Genomic DNA, 12,403 nt, shown 5'->3' on the forward strand with positions numbered 1-12,403 from the left:
CATTTCTGCTGCGGCTTCTCTCTCATCTCCTGGAGCTCCCCTGGGATGGGGACCAGGGTGGGTGCCCCATGCCCACAGCAGGGGGGACCCACAGGGAGCCCCCAGCACAGCCCAGGGAGTGGGTGGAGGGTGTAAAGCAAACATCATTAGAGGAGAGAGATGAGAAGCAAACAGAGCAGCCGGGTCTGGCTCTGAACAAACACTCTGTCGAAACACAAAAGCCACGTTGGGCTGAGGCACCGTGGGGGTGGGTCCCATGCCATGGGGGGCTCACCTGGCACCTCCTCCCTGTCCTGGGCACAGCACCCTGCCCAACACCCAGCACAGGGATGGGGCATCCCAGGCTCTGGGGGTGCTGAGCCGCATCCTGCCCACTGCCAGGATTTATTTTACCTCCACTGGAGCCTTTGCAGGCACATCCCCACCCGGGTGCTTCAGAGCAGGGGGTTGTCACCGGGGAGAGAGGGGGATGTGGGCACTGCTGGGCCTGTGTCTCTGTGGGCAGGGAAGGTTCTGCTTTGCCACGCTCGTGGCTGCAGTCAGGGCATTGCTTGGACGAGGAGCCCCCTGCACAGGGAGGAGGAGGATGAAGGGGAGTGTGGGCAGGATCCGGCCAGGGAGGGACGTCCTGTGTTTGCTCACTGGGACAGGGGTTCAAGGGCAGTGGAAGGCCCCAGCCCTGGCTGGACTTCAGACCCCAGGCAGGGGATGGTGCGAGGACAGAGTGGGGGACAGGGGATTGTCCTACTCCCCCATGGATTTCAGGGTCCTCCTTGGAATTCCAGGTCCCTGGGATGTGCAGCCCGACCCTGGGAGATGCCAGCACGGGGTTTGAGGCTGAGTGGTGCCTCCCAGCAGGGCATGGCCCAAATGGAGCGTGTCCCCTTGGGTGACAGTGGCTCTGAGCTGGGACCCCAGGACCTGGCTTCAGCCACACCCGAGATGCTGGGTCAGCTCCCGATCTGTGGGGTCCTGCAGGGGTTCCCCCCAAAAAAATCACATCAGACAGCACTGGCTGGGCCCAAATCTCCTTCCCCAGGAGCCCTGAGAGCTGCTTACAAAGTTTCCCCTTTGGACTGTGCTCTGCCAAAGGGCCAGAGGAGCCAGAGCCCGGCCCTGCTGCCTGTCACCGTGTCACCCGGCCGTGGTGTCAGCACCGGGCACTGTGGCACGGCTGGAGGGAGGGGTCTGGGGGGGAAGGGATGGATGGAGGACAAGGGAAGAGCCCAGCTTTGTTTGTTTTTCTCCTTAAATGAGAAGCAAAAGGGGTGATGGTGCCATCTGATGAGGTTCTGGGCGCTCTGGCACTTGCCGGCGCGGGGGGGGCTCAGTCCTTGTGTCTCCTCTGGCCTTGTTGTGCTGGCCAACTCCTTTGTTTATCCAGCCCCCGCTCGACCTTTTAAATTGCTGTTAATGTTTTAGCGTAACGAATTAGTCTCTCATCACGAATCAGGACTCGAAATAAAAAAAAAAAGGGGAGAAAAAAAAAAACCCTCCGAGGCCAACTTCCTGAAATTGGGGTCATTCTCATTTGCAAGGCAGAGAATCTGAGAACCTTAATGCAAGGAAATTTATTCAAAGGCAGAGCCCCGGCGTGATTAGGCCCTTTGTAATTATAGCTCGGAGAGATTCCACTCCAGCCTCCTGCCTCCCTCATGGATTAGCAAGTGAGTCGGAAAAATACACAGGATTTAATTAGAGGCAAATTAAAATTGGTAATGAAATAGGGGCAGTAGCAAATGGCAGGGAGTTGGAAGGGGAAAAGGGAGCTGGTATCTCTCGGGGCTGTGCTGTCTGCCTACGTGTGTGTCTCTTTATTTTACATTTAGAAATGTAAAGATGGTCGATGTAAAGAAGAAAGGGAGGGAAAGGACCAAAAGGGGAGGGTGGGGGAAAGGAAAAGAAAGGGAAAGATTAGCTGGCTTTGCCGAGCAGAGAGGGTGGTTCTGCTCCCAGTCCTCGCTGCTGTCACTTGTTCCATACTGTCCCCTCTTCCTCAGCATCTGGCCAAGGTCCTCAGAACGGGGTCATGTCCCACGTGTGGTTTGGGGGCTCGACAACTCAACCCCCTCAGTGCTGGTGGAGTGGGGGAGCACTCACAGCAGCCTGGGTGGCTTTGGGGGGGAGCGTCGGGGTGGCCAGGACAGCCCGGAGCTGTGGGGACCTGCGGGGCTGGCTAAAGAGGAGAGTGGTGAGGAAGAGGAGGGTCTGGCCAGTGGGATGAGGGTCATGCCACTGAGCTCCTGCCCTCTCTGCCCACAGAACGCCGTCCGCCACAACCTGAGCCTGCACAAGTGCTTCGTGCGCGTGGAGAACGTCAAGGGAGCCGTGTGGACCGTGGACGAGCACGAGTACCAAAAGCGAAGGCCACCAAAGATGACAGGGTGGGTGCTCCTTTGCCACGGACACAGCCTGGGAGCTGTGCTCACACCTGCCCCTGCCACCAGCGTCCCTGTCCCCGGGCCAGCAGTGCTCAGCCCCACGTCCTTCTGCTTTCTCTCTTTCTGCAGGAGTCCGACCTTAGTCAAAAATATGATTTCAGGACTCGGTTACGGAGCACTTAATGCAAGTTACCAGGTAAGGACCCCGTCCTGTCCCTGACTGGGACACGGGGGCACAAAACCCCTCCATGGTCTTCTTTCATCAGGAACTGTAGTGAGGGACAAGGGGAATGGGTTCAAACTGAAACGGGAAATTTAGGTTAGACATACAAAAGAAGTTCTTCCCTGTGAGGGTGGGGAGGCCCTGGCACAGGTTGCCCAGAGAAGCTGTGACTGCCCCATCCCTGGAAGTGTTAGAGGGGCTTGGAGCAGCCTGGTCTGGTGGAAGGTGTCCCTGCCCATGGCAAGGGGTGGAACTGGTGATCTTTGAGGTCCCTTCCAACCCAAACCATTCTGATTCTGTGATGCCCCTGCAGGCTGCGCTGGCAGAGAGCAGCTTCCCGCTGCTCAACAGCCCCACCATGATCAACACCAGCTCGGCCAGTGCCATGCTGCACGTGGGCCACGACGACGTCAGCAGCACCGTGGAGCAGGTCAACAGCAACGGCAGCAACAGCCCGCGCCTGTCCCCGCAGCAGTACAGGTCAGCCTGGGGGACGGCAGGGACGGCGCTGGCGGGGGGCACTGGGGTGCTGGAGGGCTTGGAGCTAAAGGATGGTGACACATCAGGCACCAGGAGCTGCTTGTTGCTTCCCACGGCTCCTGTCCCCTGGGTGAGGAGGGTTTTGGACCAAGAGCTTTGTGGGGTTGTGGCTGGGGGGGAGCAGCCCCCCGAGGCTGAAGGCTTCCCCCCCCACAGCCACCCAGTGCACGTGAAGGAGGAACCAGCCGAGGCGGAGGACGACAGCAGACCTGTGTCGCTGATGGCCACCACCAACCAGAATGTGACGATTCCCGACGACAGGGACCTGGAGGAGGAGCTGCCAGTGGAAGACTTGTCCTAAGGACTCCTTCCTCCTCCCCACCGAGGGGCAAACCCTTCCCACCCTCCCGGCCGGAGACCAAGCGACGCTCCCACCTCCCCAAGGTGACCTTCGGCGTTAACCTGTTCTTTAAAGGCACTTCCACAAAGCAAAAGGGTTTCCTTGGGGCAACGACCCGTTGCTGCCGGCGCGTCCCCGGCGCTCCCACTGCCCCGCGCTGCAGCCGGTGACTGACCGACCCTGCCACGGGCACGTCCCGTGGCACGAGAAGCAGAAACCCAAGAGCTGGACTTTTTCTCCCCTCCTCCCTTGGTTAGTGACTGGTGAACGAGGATGGTAGGTTGTTTCTGTCCGAAATGGTCCCTTCCTTCCCTCCCTGTGCGCGGCGGGCGCAGGGAAGGCACCTCTGTCCCCTCCTCCCGGTGCTCGGCCGCCCCGAGGCAGCGATGGCAGGAACCCACTGTCGTCCCTCGGGCCCCCGGTGGGTTTTGCACTAGGAGGGACCGTGGACCCTGCCCACGTGTGCTGCCTCCAGCCAGCTTTGGGGGAAGAAACAGCAGAATCGGGGCTAAGCCCTCTGCCGTGCTCTGGATGTCGGGCTCGCACCGTTGTCTCGAAGCTGGGGAAGGACAAGGACTGGCACGTCAGTGGGACGGGGTCCCCTCTGCCTTGTCACCTCTGGCCAGTTGCTAAACTGCCTGGCAAGCAGAGCAGCCTCCCCAGGCTCTGCCTTCCACGGGCTGGTGGGGGCTCCTGGCACCCAGCAGTGCTGACCATCCACAGCCGACTGCCAGCGCCAGCAGTGAGGACACAGCTCCCCCCGTCCTGCTCCACGTGGCTGCAGCAGGTGACACCTCCCAGCCTGTGTGGGGATGGCATGGCCAGTGGCCTGACTTCGACTTCAGGGAAAGGCTCCCGGCCCCCTGCGTGCCTGTTCCACCTCCAGAGCCGGGGCAGGGTCTCAGTGGAGCAGGAGGGCAGCATCCCCCAACACCGACCCTCCTCCTGGGGGCACCTGCAGAGGAGCTGGGGGCCATCCCATCCCGCTGGGAGCAAAGCTGAGCCCGATGGATCCCTGTGGTGGCCAAACCTGGCCACAGCCCCCAAGCCGAGCCCGCTGCAGGGGGGCTCCCGCTTTCATCTTTTCTTTTCCTTATCCTTTTGTGTGCATCCAGATGGGAAGATACCAAAAGATTTCTAGAGACAGAAGGTCCGTAGTTCAGGTGAACAGATGGTATTAATGCCAAAAGAAAAAAATATTAATAATAATGAGAACAACACAACCAAACACCCCTCTTCTCCCTGCTCTTTCTTTCTGGGGTGGTGATGTGGGTACCCAGTGCCAGCCTCCTCCTGGCAGGCAGCGTGGCATCCTCAGTGCCCTGTGCTGGCTTCAGGGAGCATCACCTTCCCTGGGGAGCATCACCTTCCTTGGGGAGCATCACCTTCCCCGGGGAGCAGCACTTTCCCTGGCACAGCCGGGCTGGCACTGGCTGTCCTGGCACACAGTGGGGTCTTTGGGGACTCACTGTGATGGATGTGGGGCTGCTCACGTTTTTGAGCCCAGCTCCAGGCTCCCCCAGAGCGATCCCGAGGGTTGCTCCATCCCTCCCTGTCCCTGGTACTCCGGGATGTGACACTGGGGGGCTGTGTCACCCCACGGGACATGGGGCTGACACCCCGGGAGCAGTGTTGAAAATGCAACACACAGCTGTGGCTCATGGGGGGCTGTGTTTGTCTGGCCCCACGTCACCTCTGGGACCTCCCCAAGGGGCTCCTGGTGCTGTGGGGTATCCCCAGGGTGAGCCCATACTGGACTCATCCTTTTCACTGCCTGAAGCATCCCCAGTACCCAGGTGGCTGCAGAGAGGGGGTCCCTGGGCCCCCCCTGCAGCCGGGGGGACGTTGAGCAGAACCCCCCACCCCAGCCGTGTCCCCCTGTGCCACCCTGTGTGCCACCCCCTGTATCATCCCCTGTGTGCCACCCCCTGTATCATCCCCTGTGTCACCCTCCGGGGGCTGCCAAGACCCTCGGGGGGCAGCGAGGGGGGTGACACAACCCACTGGGGCTGTTAACGGGGGTCACCGGCACCCCCCCCCGGCTGGGGCTGCAGGGGTCCCTTTCCCATTCCCAAATCCGGGCTTTTCCCTGCTCCCCGCGGGTCCCCAACACCCCTGTAGGTGTCACCCGCGCTTCTCCCGCGCCGCGGCTGCGAGCGCAGGGACAGCCCTTCCCAGCCCCTTCCCAGCCCCTTCCCAGCCCCTTCCAGCCCCTTCCCGGCCCCTTCCCCGGCTCCCGGCCCCTCCGGACCCGGACCCGGCCCCCCCCGGGCTCCACCGGACACCAAAGACCCTGCCCGGGCCGGGGGGCACCACCCGACCCCCCCTTTTGTTGTCCCCCCCATCCTGCCAAAGGAGCTGTGAGGCTGGAGGCACCGGCAATTTTCCCCACCTACTTTATTTTATCCTTCTTTTTCCTTTTTTTTCCCTTTTCCCCTTTTTTCTTTTTTTTCCTTGTTTCTTTATTCCCCCTTTTTTTCTTTTTTCCCCCTCTTTCTTTCCCTTTATTCCCCTTCCCCCTCCTTTTTCCTCTTTCCTTTTTTCCTCTTTCCTTTTTTCCTCTTTCCTTTTTTCCTCTTTCCTTTTTTCTTTTTTTTCCCTTTTTCCTTTTTTTATTTTCCTTTTTTCTTTTTTCTCCCCTTTTTTCTCTTTTTCCTTTTTTTCCCGTTTTTTTCCCTTTTTATTTTTTTCACTTTTTCCTTTTTTTTTCCCCCTCCAGTTCTTTTCATTTTAAGTTATTGTAGTACCAAGTTTACAGCTGGCACGGGGGGATGTTGCTGGGGGGACCCATTGCTGCTTTACTCATACAAAGGGGAGGGATGGACAGGCTGGACCTTGGGGTGCAGCCCCTGAGCCCCTCACTGCTGCTTGGCCACAGTTCACCCTCTGTGGGGAATCACCTGCCTCCATCCAGGTTTTTGGGATTTTGGGTTGGCATTGGGGGTCATTGTGCCTCTTGGGGCAGTGCCAGCACCCAATGTTAGACCCCCTCACTGTTTGGAGGAGGTTTCAGTAGCTGCTCCCCTTTTTTTGCCCTTCCTGGTCCTTTTCCCTCACCTTCCTCCCGCTCTTTAATTTTTTGGCAGCTTTGCCCCCTGGATTCTGCACAAATCCAAGGTGGCCCCGGCATTGCCGAGCCCTCCAGGGCTTCTTCCTCGGGGTATGACTTTTTTTTTGTTTTTTTAAGCTTTTCCAGAGGTACAGACACCCCAGAAATGCCTCCCAGGGCCTCCAGATCCCCGTGGATTCAGCCAAAATCCCCCGTGTGCCACCCCCAGACCCCGTGAGGAAAACCTGGCACCTTCCCCTCCGTGCTGAGTATTCCCAGAGGTTTTCAGCTGCCATCCCAGCTCCCAAGAGCACTCTCTCTATATATTATATATATATATAAATAAATATATAAATATAAAGGAGTTTTTTTCTTTAAACACATGCACAGGTTTGGAAAGTCCTGTGGCTCCAGGTGATGCCTCTTCCCCGGGAATCCTGGTGGGTGATTTCACAGGAAACGTGCCCGGTTTGATACTCAGGGGTAAATTTAATTCCTTCTCTTACCCCCTGCCCAGCCCAGCTGCCTCTGCAGGGTCCCACCTGAACCAGGTACTGTGTGTGTGTCCCCACCCTCACTGCCCCCACCCCTCTCACCCCTCTGGTTGATTTTTTGCTGGTTTGGATTTTACTGAATTCTGCGTGTCTTACCTCAAACACACGCCGGAGGCCGGGGGGGAGGGAGGATCAAGGACCAAACACAACGTGTGGCAGAATTGTATGTCTGTATATATTGAGATATATATATTCTGGGTTTAAACCTACCAAAACAAATGGTTCTTTTTGGGCTTTTCTGTATTTTTGTGTTTTATTTCCTGTTTTTGCCCAACCCAGGGCACTTCTACGAGGGGAAGCTGTGGGCACCTCTCTGTACGTAGAGGCATTTTTCTGGTATCTCCCACTGAAGGAATTACTACTTTTTCCATGTGTTTTTCTTTTTTTTTTCCCCCTCAGTGACGTCTTCCCCCAAATAGCTCAAACAGGTACCCAGGGGAGGGGGTCAGAAACCAGCACTCCGAGGGAGGGGGTGCTGGCAGCACTGGGGGCTGCGGGGGGGGCCGGGGTGGGGGGGAAGGGAGAGCAGCAGCTGAACTTGCATCAAACCAAAGGGTTTCTTTGCTTTGTTTACACCCCTGGCCAGCCTCACGCCCCGGAGGTCCTCCCTGGATCTAGGTTTTTGTCCTGGAAGTGTTGGGGAAGGTCGGGACAGGCCAGAGCCAGGGGCTGGGGGGCTCTGCACCCCCGGAGGTGCCCGCCGTGGCCCCGGGGGAGCCCGTGGCTCGGGCACATCCCACCCCCGGCTGCTCCGGGAAGCGCCAGCCCTGCCACAACCTTTTCCTGTTTTTCCCCGTTTGTTCCCATCCTCTTTGGCGCTGGGTGGGAAGGTGATGCTGGGGAGGTGGGACAGGTCCGAGGGGGCCGGAGGGTGGAGGGGAGGGCGGATGTGTAAAGAGACCCCTCCCCTCGCTGCCGCCCTCGTGCTGTATAAAGGAAATAGCCTCGCTGTGTATTTGTACTCTGAGCTCCGTGTGTCTGCGTTGGCAGACGGTAAACCCTTGTACAGTAGGTCTAGCTGCATGTAATCTGTATGGACAATGGCATTATAAAATGCAATAAAATAAATTGCCTATCGTGCCGCTGTGCTGGCTGCCTTCTTAGGGTTGTTGGTTTAAAAAAAAATGTGCGTTTTTACAGAATCACTGAGGTTGGAAAAGCCCTCCGAGATCATCGAGTCCAACCTGTGACTGATCACCACCTTGTCAACAGACCAGAGCGCCACATCCAGCCATTCCTTGAGCACCTCCAGGGATGGGGACTCCACCACCTCCCTGGGCATCCCCTTCCAATGCCTGGCAACCCTTTCCCTGAAGAAGTTCTCCCTGCAGATCCCTGTAGGCCCTTCAGCAGCGAGGGGATGGGAATGAGGTTCCAGACTCCAGCCTCCTCCCGGCCCCCCGAAATGGCTGCTCCCATCTGTGTGCAGCCCCTGCCAATGTTAACAGACTGTTACATCCCCTTTCCCTCCGCCGCTCCCTCCCAGCCAAACTCACTTAATCTTTTTTCCAGTGGCCCTTTTCCAGGGCTCTGAGCTGTGTCCAGCTCGCCCGTGGCTTCCTGGGGTGTGCTGAACGTGCCTCTGCAGCCCCTCACCACCCACCCAGGGAGCTGAGCCAGCACCCATGGGTGCCCCAGCGTTAGGGGGGCTGCTGTCCCTGTCCCCCCCTGGTGTCCCCATCCTCTGCCAACTCTGTAGCTCCCTGGGGAGGGCAGGGGAGCATCTCTGGGGGGAGCATCTGGCTCTGATCGATTTAACACTTGCAGCTTTTCACTTTTAAACTAGAAACTTTTTTCCTTTTTTTTTTTTTTTTTTTTTTGACATGAAAAGCTTTCCAGAGTTGATTGCTAAACCAGTATGTGGATGGGGGGGAGAGACTGGGACCAGTCAGCCCCTCCCCTCAGCTCCTGGTGCAGAGCAAGTCCATGCACCCAAAAAACGCTGGCAGGAGGCACCCACCCCTCTCCTCCTCTTCCCTCCTGGTGCCCCAGAGCTGCACCCAGATGGATACCACCCTTCTCTCCAGCGCTCCAGATCCATGGGATTTTCACACACCCCTCCAGCAGGACTAGGGGGGAGTCACTGCCTTGAATGCACAGAGCCAGCACAGCTTCCAAAGAGCAAAGAGCCAAAAAAAGGAGCAAGAGCTTCGGGTTGCTTGTTTGTTTGCTTGTTTGTTTTAAATGAGCATTAGGAAATTGGAATATTGGGGCCAGGAGGGAAATGGCCAAAGGGTTCTTGCTCTGAGGTCTGGCCCTTCCCTGAGTTGATGGTGTCTTGGGGGTTGCTGGTCCCTGTGGCTGTATCACCCCAGGAGTGGGGCTGAGAAAGGGTCCCCAAACACGATGGCCACCCACCCCTGGGCTACCAGCAGGCTTGCTGTGAATCCCCTGCACCGGGGGCTCACAAAGTGCTGGGAAGAATAATTGTGGCTTTAGTAAGTGGGAAGGAAAAGAGCAGAAATGGGGGGAGCAGGCACTGGATGGGTGTGGCACCTGCTTTTGCCACCCCAGCCTCTCCAAAAGCCTCGGCTCCTGCCCGACTGTGCAGAAACCTGGGCCATCAGCCCCTGGCCTGCAGGTCCGGGTGGGAGGGAGGACAAAGGGGACCTTGTTGGTGGGTGTGAGCACACCACGCCCTGCCCGCAGCAGGACCCGCTGCCTGTGGGGCTCTGGGGGTGTTGGGAACCCAGGAGAGGCTCCAAACGGGGGGGGCTTTGCTGACCCTGCCCAGGAACGTGCTCAGTGTGAGCCCCAAGGCACCTGAGGGGCACCTCCCCATCCCTGGGTACACCGTACCCTCCTCAACGTGCCTCTTCCCACCTCAGCCCCTCCTGCAGAGGCCACAGGGGTGCTCAGTCCCTGGCTGGGACGGGGCCCTGTCACCCCACACCACTGGAGATCACTGAGACCCCCAAGCTGTGGTCCCCAGTGGTCCCCAGGGTGAGTGGCAGTGGTGGGGCTGCCCCAGCGTGCACACCATGATGCCCCTGTGCCTCTGCCCCCAACACCATCACCTGCCCACAGCCCCCCAGGGCGGAGCGTGGCACAGAGGGGATGGGGGAAGTCTTTAATTTTTCCATTTTCCAAAGATGAATGTCCATGGGGCCCTCTTTTTGTTGGTTTTTTTATTATTATTATTAAATGTCCATTTCCTTCTTTTTCTTTTTTCTTTTTTTTTTTTTTTTAATTATTTACAGAAATAGCTCGTGACTCATCAAAATCTTTCAGCAGCAAATGTAAAACAGTGGGGTCATTCACTGCGAACCCAGCGAGGCAGGCAGAGCCTCCTCCCCCCACCGAAGGGCTTGAGAGGGTTATTTTGTTTTAGAGACTCTGTGTGTGCACAGGGCCGGGTAACTCTGCTCCGCAGATCAGGGGGAGATGGCTCAGACCCCAAGCAAACACGGCTGGGGCTGCACAGCCCAGCTCTGTGCCGGGTCCCGGCCCCGGCCGGGCGGCTCGACCGCACGCTGCGGCTCCAGGGGTGTTTCGTTCCTTGTTTTCGGATCACACGCGTTTTCTCTTATTTATTTATTTTACTTTCAAAGGTTTCGCCGAGGGATAGATGCCGGGAATGTTGCAAAACCCTCTTTTGAACTGGAAAGTCGAGGCTTTAGTGCTAAATCCTCGCCGGAGACGGGAAGGTCAAGGAGGTTTAAAATCTCCGCCGCCCCCAGTCTGGGGGAGCTACGGGGGTGCTGGGGGACCCCCAGAGCCGGGGTGATGGGGGCAGACCTGTGGGTGAGGGGGTGCAGAGGCAGGGCAATGGGGTGCAGAGCCAGGGCAAGGGGTGCAGGCCCTGCTCCCCCCGAGGCACAGCCGGGAGCTGGGAGGGCTCGGGTGGATTTACTTTGGCGGCGGCGGAGCCGGGAGCGGAGTTGGAAGCCAGAGTTTGTGAATGTGGGTCAGTGCAGTCACACACCTACAGAAATGGCCTTGTTTTCCAAAATCCAGCCAGCTCCCACAGCGTTCCTCGGAGCGCAGCCGTCCTGGGTGTAGCCCAGGATTAGTCTGGGTGTAATCACTGTGGGATTAAATTGGACACTGCAGGGTGCCCCCAGTCCCTCTCCCACCCACCCCCAGCCCCCTGCTCGAGCTGCTCAGGGGGAGTTGTCTTTAGAGGGGACAACACTTTGGGGGAAAAGAATTTTGGTTTTGTGGAAAACACTGTTTAGGATTATGGCAGCAGAAAGCTGTTGGCATCATTATGCCGTGCCAGTGGTGAGTGAGAAAGGAGGGTGCAGACTAGTTTTGCAAGGTTGGATCCTGCTCTTGGCTTCCCTGTGATCCCTGTCACTGGGAGGGGAGCTACACCACTGGCACTGGGATGTCCCCACTTGGGTACAGGAGGCTCAGCAGGATGGCCCACGGGGAAGGCAGCACCGTGGCCCCTGTGTTGCTGCGGGTAAAGTCCTGCTGCTCTGTGGCCCTAAAAACCTTGAGAAGAACTTTCTTGAGTGGCACAGCTCCCACTGTGCCAGGGTCTGCCAGCCTGGGGAACCCTGTTCCCCCCCAAAGCCAGGCCTGCACAGGGGCTTATGGACCACCAAAGTTGTGACTCAGCTTCCCACCTACTCCTTAATTATTTTCTGGGTTGTCAGGTGGAGCTGCCAGTGCAGAGGAGGAGAGTTGCTAATCCCCACCCAGCTGTGCATCCTCATGGCCCGAGCTGAGCACGTGGCACCTGCATTCCCAGTTCTGTCCTTCCCCAGGCAGAGCACCCCCTGCTCAGGCAGCCACCCTCTGCCTCCCCCAGCTCCAGGCAGCCCCAGGGCTCCTGGGTCCTTCTCACATCAGCCCCCTCTGTCCAGTGGGGCTGTCCCTCGGGGCTGCCCTGGGGAGCGAGGGCAGCTCTGCCCCGGCAGGGCCGGGCCGGGGGTGTCTGGGCAGGTAAACAGGGAGGAATGTGCGACGGCAGCACATGGGGCTGGTGCGGTCCCGGCGTGATCCCGGCGTGACTCAGCCACTGCCTCAGCAGCCGGCGATGCCGACACACCCCACGGCCCTGCTTGCCATCACCAGCACGGCCAGCTCGGCAATGAATGCCATGGAAAGCTGGCAGGGTCCTGCTGAGAGCGGTGTCAGGTGAGGGGAGTGACCCAGCCCTGGCTCCCTGTGCCGGGGTGGTTTTCCCAGGGACTGGGAGTCACGGTGTCACTCGTTGCTTCACCCTCAGTGACAATCATGCACAGAGAAGGCTCTCTGCTTCCAGGATGGAGCTCTCGGAAAGATCCTGAGCAGTCAGATCCCTCCAGTCCCGCTTCGTGCCCCAGGCTGCCTCATTCCCACTTCCCGACCCATTTCCTTTCCATG

General features: G+C 58.4%; 1 protein-coding gene across 3 annotated transcripts in view; it reads left to right on the plus strand.

The window, feature by feature from the left end:
• Nucleotides 1-8,163, plus strand: part of FOXP4 (forkhead box P4) — a 59,079-nt gene extending 50,916 nt beyond the window's left edge. For all 3 annotated transcript variants that reach the window (XM_051808701.1, XM_051808703.1, XM_051808702.1), the window contains exons 14-17: nt 2,263-2,384; nt 2,511-2,577; nt 2,918-3,084; nt 3,301-8,163. In XM_051808701.1, coding sequence (XP_051664661.1) covers nt 2,263-2,384; nt 2,511-2,577; nt 2,918-3,084; nt 3,301-3,445 — 501 coding nt within the window. In that variant the 3' untranslated portion in view covers nt 3,446-8,163. The remainder of the gene's footprint in view (nt 1-2,262; nt 2,385-2,510; nt 2,578-2,917; nt 3,085-3,300) is intronic.
• Nucleotides 8,164-12,403: the final 4,240 nt, after the last annotated feature.

The sequence above is a fragment of the Manacus candei genome, unplaced genomic scaffold (assembly GCF_025592945.1).
Source record: "Manacus candei isolate 608988 ecotype Guabito, Panama unplaced genomic scaffold, ASM2559294v1 h1tg000073l, whole genome shotgun sequence".
In the NCBI taxonomy this organism is placed as follows: Eukaryota; Metazoa; Chordata; class Aves; order Passeriformes; family Pipridae; genus Manacus; species Manacus candei.